Below are 9,704 nucleotides of genomic sequence, written 5' to 3'. Positions count from 1 at the left end.
CCCCCCCCCCCGAGGGCTCGAGGAGCACACCGCACGCTCAGCCTCGTCTCTCCTACATTTCGCCCCGAAGCTGGGGTCGGCCCGTGTCCCCTCCCCCCAGAAGTGCGCCTCCGACCAGGGCTAGGCAAGGAGTCGCCACTGATTGACTGCGGGTGCGGGAGGCTCCCGGGCCGGGGCCGCCGTGGTCAGGCCGGCGGCCATCCTCCCACTTCAGCGGCGACGTCCCGCCCCCAGCCCAGCCGCTGTGGGAATGGCCCTCCCCCCGACAACGCCGGCACTACGGCCCGCGCCCCCAGCCCCCGACGGCGCTCCCGCGGAGGGAGGGCAACATCGCCCCCACCCCCATCCCGCAGCGCCCCAGCTGTACCTGTCCCCAGCAAGGCGGCAGGAGGCCAGGCGGGCCCGGGCCCCAGTTCAGGGCCACCCCCTCCTGCCCCAGAGAACCCCCCCCGCGGGCCCGGCTGCTGGCCCTGCCGCTGCCGAGGCCGCTCCCGCCGCAGGCGCCGCCGCCATCTTTGTCCCTCCAGCCCAGCGCCCGCGCCCGAGCTTCACCCGGGACGAGAGCGCCTGCGCAGCGCAGCATTCGCTCGGACCACCTCTTCCACGACGTTCGCGGCGGCCCTCCCCTTGCGTCCCGCGGTGGGTGCCATGGAAACGTAACCAACTAGTAGTAGAACTCTAGAGTGTACGTCTTAAGTGCCGGGGCCGGCGGTTTCTGCGTCATTCTGCAGGGCCACCAAGCCCAGGCTCTGATAAACCGGGAACTGTAGTCAGACGGCCCAGCTAGGGGGAGCTGTCTGTCATTGGGAGGGGGTGGGCCTTTCCCCCACAAGTCTCCCGTTACTCATTCTGCCAATGCAAAGGCCACTGAGGGCTCTGACTTGGTAGGAATCCAGAGCTGGCCCACCTGGGCAAACAGCCGCCCAGCCTGAAGGGACTTTCCTCAGGGGTGCAGCAAGGGCCAAGCCCACAGTCCAAGTGCATTCTCTCATTCACTCAATTATGAAGTTCCTACAGCTATATGAGATCTCGTTCTCCAACAGGATGCTTCCAGGAAAAAAGATCAAAAAACTAGCATTCTGCTGGAGGTGGGGAATCCAGGGACGCAAGTGACTGGATAATGCAAAATAGGGTCGAATAGGGGAAGAGAGATTCAGGGTGTTCTACGCCAATTATTTTTACCAAAGCTTTTCCCTCCCTGATTCCTTTCTAATGATGGCACCCCACCGAGATCCAAGACCCCTGGGATTGTCTCCTGTAACAATAACCTGTGTAGGTTACCAAAACGAACCACCAGATTGGCCATGTAAGTACTATTCATGTCTCATGCCGCATTCATCACCTCTGAGGAGAGGAGTGATCCTTCAGTGAGCTAACTACATTGAACAGAAATCTGATGTCCAGAGGGCTGTTCTTGGTTCTGGATGCTTCACATTAGTTCACATCTTTCCAAGTTCCATTATTTCCTTCATCCTTTCCCGATAGGCACTTGCTTTGTCTCCAGTTTCTCAGAGCCATTATACATATTTTTCTGTCCATACAGGATCTTTCCCTTAGTCTTTAATCTCTTTGAGATTTATGCCTAGTAGTATGACTGGGCCAAAGGGTATATAGGCTATTGAATTTTCTAGTAGTTTCAATTTGTTTTCTAGCACTGGTGGATTGAATAAGGTACTGAAACACCTGTATCCCCACAGCATCTAACTACATTTTCCATTTTCCTCATTTGTCATCTTTACCAATCTGATGAGGTGAAACCTTTGTTTAATTGGGATTTTTCTTGTTAGTGATTTGTGATTTAGAACACTATCAAATGGTTAATGGCTGGCACTTTTTTTAAGAGAACTGCCTGATCATTGAGTAACTTAAAAACCAGTGAAGGACATGACAAAACTAGTGGAAATGTGCATCGGCCATGGGTGGGGGGAGTGCGGGGGGTGAAGGAGAAAGTAGGAGCATGAATCATGTAACCATGTTAAAAATGAATATTAATAAATGTTTAAAAAAAAACAACAGTGAAGGTTCCAGAGAGGAACTTAAAAAATCACCCTTTCACAGCAGAGAAGCACAAGGGGACTACTAGGACATTACATGGTGTATATTATCAGATATTTTTATTTAATAATTTTTCTAAAAGAAAAAGGTTTGACTTGGAGGAGAGATAAAACAAATATACCAATAAAACACATCTTAAAACTATTTGTATGTCATGTTCTCTATTTAGGAATGACCATTCTTATGTATTTGTAGAAGCTGTCTTGCTCATTAGATGTGACTTTCATCAGGAATATTTGACAGCTTCCCTTTGTTATAGTGGTAATGATTTTGTTCACCTAAAAGCTTATTAGTTTTATATGATTTCTAGAACAGTTTGAAGAGTATTAGGGTGCTTTTAGCTGGAGGCATCAAGGAAAGCTTTATAAAGACAATGACACCTGAGCTAAGCCTCAACTTTTTTTTCCCATCAAGTCATAAAAAATCCATTTCTCTCCACCCACATTGAGAAAAAATTCTCTTGTAACTAAACTTAGTCAAGCAAAACAAATCTTTACACTGGCCACATCCAAAAAAAATCTCAATATGTAACTTAAGTCCAAAACCTGTCAGGAGTTGTTAATATCACTGATGGGTTCTCTGGTTGGTCATTGTATTGATTAGAGTACTTAAGTCTTTCAAAGTTGTAGTGACAATGTTGTCAACATTCTATTCATTCTGAATCAGTTCACTGATGTCTTAGCTTCCTCTGAACCCATCCCCTTCAGAATTTCATATAGCACAACAGTATTCCACTATACACTATATTCATATACCATAATGTGTTAAGCCAATACCAATTGATTAATTTCCAGTTGTTTTGTCATCACAAAAAGAGCTGCTGAATTTTTGTGTTTGAGGGTTCTTTTTCTCTTTTACATATTGAGTCTTAAAGTTTCTCTACAGAAAGAGATTTGAAAAGATGAAGAGGGGAATGCATTTTAGGCATGGGAGGGAAGACTTGTAGACACATGGAAGGAGAAAGCAAAATGATCTTGAATAGCTAATAATCTATTGTGCCTGGAATGGAGAATATGAGAAAAGAAGCAGTATTGAAAAAGAAGTGATTAAAAAAGGAGTTTTGGGGAGTGAAGGATGTTAAATGCCAGGCTGAAAATTTTGTATTTTATCCTCTAGGTCAGAGGGAGCCACTTCAGCTTGCCCATTTCGTGTCCACTCCCAGCTGTTAATTGCTAACACCTCTTCCCTTTGCCCTCCTTCTTTGCTAAAATAAAAAATGAATGTGGGGGCAGCTGGGTAGCTCAGTGGAGTGAGAGTCAGACCTAGAGACAGGAGGTCCTAGGTTCAAACCCGGCCTCAGCCACTTCCCAGCTGTGTGACCCTGGGCAAGTCACTTGACCCCCATTGCCCACCCTTACCAATCTTCCACCTATGAGATAATACACCGAAGTACAAGGGTAAAAAAAAAAAAAAAAAAAAATGAATGTGACACAGGTACCAGGGGAAGCAGCTTTTATTCAAGGAAGATATAGCTACTGCCTTCAACAGATGAGCTGACACAAATTTTCATGGTGCATCTCTTCAGATTCCCCTTCTTTCTAAGTGGGAAAGTGGTAGAATCATGGTCCCAGCGTCTGCTCGATATACTTAGCCCTGTCCCAAGTGATGCCAGATCATGAGTCCCAGCATATGGTAGGGGCAAAGCTTATTTGTAGTAACTCAACCCAGAGGCCCAATCACTACAACTTTATGGCAAAAGGCAGAGAAGGCCTACTGATCAGCTGAGTGGGTAGAGGTGGCAATGGCCAAAGGAGGCAGGAGCCAAGTATGTCAGATGTTCAGGGGGTGCATTACTTCTCTTTGTGTTGGATTATCCCCTTCTGGATCAGGTCTGGAATCTCCACTGCCAGCCAAGGGCCCAACTACAGAATAAGGAATCCAGAGAAATGTCACACCACACTTTTGACTCCAACAGAAATTCTCATCTTGAGATTCTTTGAGGAAATTCAACATTAATTCCAACCCCCTTGTAATTCTCAGATGCTACATCCCCACACCCACACCCCAGCATAGGCTACCACACTTACCCCCAGAGCCATGAGATGAGCCAGTCCAAATTTTGGCACGTTCCTAGCCCACAAGGGTTTGAAGTGTTCAGTTAGGCATATTTTGCCACCCCTGAGGGAGAGACAAGGAAAGTGATAAGACTCAAGGTTCCCACACTATAGGGTATAATAGTAACAAAGAGAAAATAGAGAGAAATGTCCCTCCCCTGACTGGTAAATTATGCCAAGATACAGGGCCAATCAACTTCCCTCATCCCATCCTTGGAAAAGAGGAGTTTAAAAACCCCTCTAATTTTAAAGACTTTAAGAGAGTTCCCCTTCTTCTAAGACCTGTCTCCCAAACATTTTCCCATCTCCAATTCAGTCCCAACCTATACATCTTTGCCGTCTTTCCATCCAGTTCAGGGACAGCAATCTCTGGTGCAGTGGAGGGATATGTAATCGGTATCTGGAAGAATAAAAGAGTTATGACCTTCCCCATGTAGGGTTAGCAAGGCTCTCCCCAAAGTACCTTTATCTCCTCAAATCCCAGTTTCATCCCCCATTCTCATAGCTTTTCCTAGCTTAAGAGGTTAGTTTGCATATTAGAAGTTCTATTTTCCCAAACCCCATATTTTCTATACAATCACACTCACATCAAACTCGAGGTCAAACTCATACTTAAGTAGGTCCTGGATATACCAGCATTTTCCAAACCATCTGTAAAAAATTCCAAAAATTTCAGTCACACTTCTCTTCCTCTCTTTTCTACCCATACCAAACAAAAATTTTAGCTTGGGCTATAGGCCTGGAAAGACCGTTGTGGGGTAAGAATTGGGGGGAAATGGAAATCTAGGAGCTGTGTCCACTGCATTATCCAAGAACCAGGTTGATTGGGAAGGAGAAGGGAAATAGCCCTATGGGTCAAATCGAGGGTGCCAGGCCTCTAATCCTACCTACTCAAGCACACTTAACCCATACCTCCCCAGAGGTCATTCCTACCGAGTCCCTTCCTTGTTGGACTCCAGTCGAAACCAGTCATTGTCAGCATTCTTGTTATTCTCCACATACTAGAGGAATAGAAGGATTATAGGATGAGAGATTTAAAAAGTTGGAAAGTACATCAAAATTCATTTAGTCCAATCCAATCCATTATGTTAGGATATTTACAAAATTCCCAACACGTAGCCATATAGTCTTCATTTGAAAATTTCCAGCATTACGAACTGAACCGTTATAGTGAAAACACTGAGGCAGCTCAAAGTGAAGGGAATCCTCCTCTCACCATGGAGAAATGTGGCCATATGGTCTCTCAAAATAGACAATCCCTCTGGCCCACCTGGGTCACCTCCAACCATGCCAAAGGCTGAAGACACATTTCTGTTGGTTTCCCACCTACTAGAACAAATAACTAGGGATCTCTGGTGTGACTTCCACTCAGTCTAGATTTAAGTCTTGGCCCTTTTATTTACTAACTATGTGACCACAAATAAGCCACTTAATTTTATGACTCCCAAATTCAAAAAATCCCACATTTTTAAATTGGGGATATTTGCACCACTTTACAGTGTTTTGATGAACAAAAGAAAAAATATTCCAAAAGTACTTGAAATATGAGATTCTTTTCCTTGCCCTAACTGTGTACTATACTATAAAGGAGGTACTTCTTACAGGGTAAGGCAAATACCTCTTGGAAAACAAGATTCTTTCACCTATACATTCAGGTAAGTATAGGTAGGAAGAAGATTAGGCTCTGCAAATGACAACAGATATTTAGCACACTATAATAAACTTTGCTGGTAACTGTGTGAGGCAAGTACTGAAAAGCTTTAGATTCTACTTTTTACAAACTGGGAAAATGAGGTAGGAGAAAACTAAGTGATATGCATGAGGTAAAATAACTATTAAGTGTCAATACTAAAATTTAAATCTAGCTCTGATAAGCCAGCTTGGGACCTCCTCTGCCAGTAACAGGTCCAACTACAACACAAGGGATCTACAGAATTTCTATTCTACACTTTTTACTGTAACAGGTATTTTCATCTGCAGAGTTGGAGGGAAAGGTGAGGAGGGAATATGGGATATCCCCAACTCCTTATAACTTTCAGATGTCTCATTTCAAAAGACTCTTCCCACATAACCTATTCTAAGGATCATAGTTAGAAGGACCTCCAATCTCCATATTTGTCAGGTAATTATCATTTATTAAGAGCCTTCTACATGTCAGGCACTGTGCTAAGAACTAGATTTACAAAGAAAGGTAAAAGACAGTCCTTGCTCTCAAGGAACACAAAAACGAATAGGAGAGACAACATGCAAATAACTAAATGCAAACATTATTTACTGGGTAAATGGGAAATAAACAACAGAGGGAAGGTACTAGAATTAAGAGGTTTTGGAAAAGGTTTCTTATAGAAAATGGAATTTTAGGCAGAGCTTGAAGAAAGCCAAAGAAACCAGGTGGTGAAAATGCATGCATGAAATGAGGGAACAGCCAGTGAAAATACCCAGTCAGAAGATAAAAGTGTTTGGAAGAATCACAAAGAAGCCAGTGTCACCTGACTGAAGAATATGTGGAAGAGAGATGTCTAAGATAAAAGGAAATGATCAGATTGGCTAATATGGCATTAAAGGAAAGCAATAAACATTGGAGGGGCTATGGCAAAATTGGTTCACTAATGTATTCTTGGTGGAGTTGCACAGTGATCAAACCATTCTGGAGGGCAATTTGGAATTATGCCCAAAGGACCATAAAACTATGCATACCCTTTGATCCTATAATACCACCACTGGGTCTATATCCCAAAGAGATAATAAAAAGGGGGGAAAGGACCTACTTGTACAAAAATATTAATAGCAACTCTTTTTGTAATAGCAAAGAATTGGAAATTGAGGGACAGTCCATCAATTGGGGAATGGCTGAACAAATTGTGGTACATATTGGTGATGGAATACTATTGTGCTATAAGAAATGATAAACAAGATGATTTCAGAAAGAGCTGCAGAGCAAAATAAGCAGAACTGAGAGAACATTATACACTGTAACAGCATTATTGCATGATGATTAACTGTGAAAACTTGGCTCCCCTCAGCAATGCAATGATCTGGAAAAATCCTGAGAGACTTATTACAGAGAATGTTATCCACCTCCAGAAACAACTGTTGGAAGTTGGATAGATGTGGATCAAAGCATAGTATCTTTCACATCAGTGTATTTATGGTTTTATTTTGGGATTTTGGTTATGTAACCGAGTGTGCTCATACAACAATGACCAATATGGAAGTGTGTTTTGCATGATAATAAAAATTTTTTAATTTAAAATTAAAAAATTAAATAAATTTTTAAAAAATGAAAATTGGAGGTGAATGCCAAATAGAAGATTTTATATTTGATCCTGAAGGTGACCAAGAAACACTGAAATTGAGGGCAGGGTGGAAGGGGATAAATGGAATGGGGAAGAGACCTGTGACAGAGAGAACCACCAGCAAGCTACTATTAAATGAAGGCCCTGAAAGGTGAAGCCACACAGCTCTCTAGGAGCGCAGAAGAGACTAGAAGCCAAGTTTCCCGATTCCCAGTTTAGTGTGATCTACACAAAATACCAACTACCTTCCTGACTGCCTGGTGAAGGACCCACACATTTAATATAATTTATGTATAAGGCACCAAGTTACGGAAAATGAAAAGACAAAAATGAAACAGCTCCTGCCGCCCACAAGGAGCTTACAGTTTACTGGGAATGGGTCCTTATTATATCTAGACAGATAAATAATTACAAGATATTCTGAGGAGAAAAAAAAAAAACCAATGCTAACAAGAGACCTTAGTTTAAATCTTTGAGGAAACTAAGAATTCTAAATGTGAGTGACAAGGGAGCACCTTCCAGGAATGGAGAATTGTTTGTGCAAAGCCAGAGAAGTAAAGGGTATAGTAAGTGAATCAATTTGACTATTGAATATAGCATCCAGGTGGCCCAAGGAATACAGGGGCTGGACTTCGAGTCAGAAAGACCTATAGGCAAAGCATTTAATTGGGTAGCAGCTACCTGCCTGTTTTACTAGCAGAGTCCAGCTTGGAATTTAATTCACTTTGCCTCAGTTTTCTCAAATGTAAAATGGAGATAACAACAGCATCCATTGCCTAAGGTTTTTCTGGGAGGATTAAATGAGATAATATTTATAAAGCGCTTTCTTTGTACAGTGCCTGACATGTAGTAGGTGCTATACAAATGTTTTCATTATATATTTATGTGAATATATTGCATAAATCATATGTAACAAAAATGCTACACAAAGGTATTATCATTGTTACTGTTACTAATTATAGTGTGAAAGGAATACCTTGAAGTTGCAGAGGCCTTTAAATTGGTCTGAGAACTTTATTTTATCTTAGAGCAACAGGAAATCACTGAAGATTTTGGAGAGGGGAATGGTATGGCTGGACATTTGTTTTAGGGATATTAATTGGGTAGCTGTGTGGAGTATAGACTGAAAGCAAAGAATGAAATTGGGGAGGATGTTACTAGCAAGATTCAATAACATTTTTAGTCACAGCAGCCTTGGATATGAAGGAAAAAAGAGCAGTCTTAAACTATGTTGTGGAAGCTGAACAATTGGCAACTGAGGGTGAAGGGGAAGGGAAAAGTCAAGAATGTCTTTCAGCTTGTGAATCTGGGTAGCTAGAAGGATGGCATCGCACTCAACGGAAACAATCCGGGGAAGGGGTGGGTTTAATGGGAAAGAAAATGAAATCTTTATTTGGACATGTCCATTTTGGAATGGGAAACCCTTCAGGGGCTTTAAGGTGAAAATATCTAGTGGCTGGGAAGGTGTGGGGCAGAAGATTAGGCTAGAGAGTAGGGTTGGGTATTCATGGGGAATCAACTGTTCAACAGGAGCCTCGGGTAGGGCCTCACCACCACCACCACCACCACCACCACCACCACCGTCGGGGACAAAGCTCCCCTGCTCCCTTGGAGCAATCATGGCTCATCTTTGGACCCGGGTGCTCTCCGGGAGCTTCTAGCCGAGGGTCCTTCAGCACTAAGCAAGCGGAGAAGCGATGCAAAGGGAGCTGGGCCCCACCTATGACCTCAAGTTGGCCTTCTCGAGGCTTCACCCTAAGCCCCAAGGCACCCTCCTGGGCAGGAGGGACACGTCACATTCCTGCCAGGGCCCCACGCACGAATAAATACACTCGCTTTACTAAAACTCTGCGCCTAAGGGGGCGACAATCAGGGTCCGCAAGGTCCATGGCTCGGGGAAGCTTTCCATCCTCTTCCCTTATTTCTATTTCCCTCAAAAAGCTGCAACTTGAGGGTCGGGGAGTGGGGTGCATAAAAGAAAAACCGGAAGCAGCTTCTGCCCGGAGCCTATTCCTAAAGAACCTACTTCGGCACCTTTTCCCTCCCCCACCCAGAAAGCCGCGAAATCAATTACCAACCCGGATAAGAGCCTGATACTCTTCCTTGAGCCTTTGAACCCATAGCTCCCGATCCCGGGGCCCGGCGTTCGTTTTCAGAACCGGGATCTCGGACACAACACGCCGGGTAGCCTCGTCCGCCATCTTAGAGTAGGGCACACGTCAACCCGGAAACATTCCTCCTTTGCGTCTTCCTATGCACTACCATCTTTACTATGGGTAGTTAGAATACCATTGGGCAG

At 43.8% G+C, this 9,704-nt stretch overlaps 2 protein-coding genes across 3 annotated transcripts in view; both read right to left on the bottom strand.

Annotated features, from left to right (window-relative positions):
* USP21 (ubiquitin specific peptidase 21) overlaps positions 1 to 441 on the bottom strand; it is an 11,406-nt gene extending 10,965 nt beyond the window's left edge. Inside the window, exon 1 of one of the 2 annotated variants that reach the window (XM_044675828.1) lies at positions 368 to 441. The gene's annotated coding sequence lies outside the window, so the exon portion shown is untranslated. The remainder of the gene's footprint in view (positions 1 to 367) is intronic. The other variant, XM_044675832.1, reaches the window with a different exon arrangement.
* Positions 442 to 3,492: 3,051 nt separating this feature from the next.
* On the bottom strand, positions 3,493 to 9,635 carry UFC1 (ubiquitin-fold modifier conjugating enzyme 1). The gene is made up of 6 exons (XM_044675827.1): positions 9,484 to 9,635; positions 5,043 to 5,110; positions 4,697 to 4,760; positions 4,433 to 4,509; positions 4,083 to 4,173; positions 3,493 to 3,917 (listed from the first exon to the last, which is right to left on the bottom strand). Exons 1-6 carry the CDS (start codon positions 9,604 to 9,606, stop codon positions 3,846 to 3,848), a joined length of 495 nt encoding a protein of 164 aa, XP_044531762.1. The 5' UTR covers positions 9,607 to 9,635; the 3' UTR covers positions 3,493 to 3,845.
* Positions 9,636 to 9,704: the final 69 nt, after the last annotated feature.

This window comes from Gracilinanus agilis, chromosome 4 (assembly GCF_016433145.1).
Source record: "Gracilinanus agilis isolate LMUSP501 chromosome 4, AgileGrace, whole genome shotgun sequence".
NCBI classification, from domain to species: domain Eukaryota; kingdom Metazoa; phylum Chordata; class Mammalia; order Didelphimorphia; family Didelphidae; genus Gracilinanus; species Gracilinanus agilis.
The sequence above is the reverse complement of the archived record's forward strand: the minus strand, read 5'-3'. Positions and strand labels throughout refer to the sequence as shown.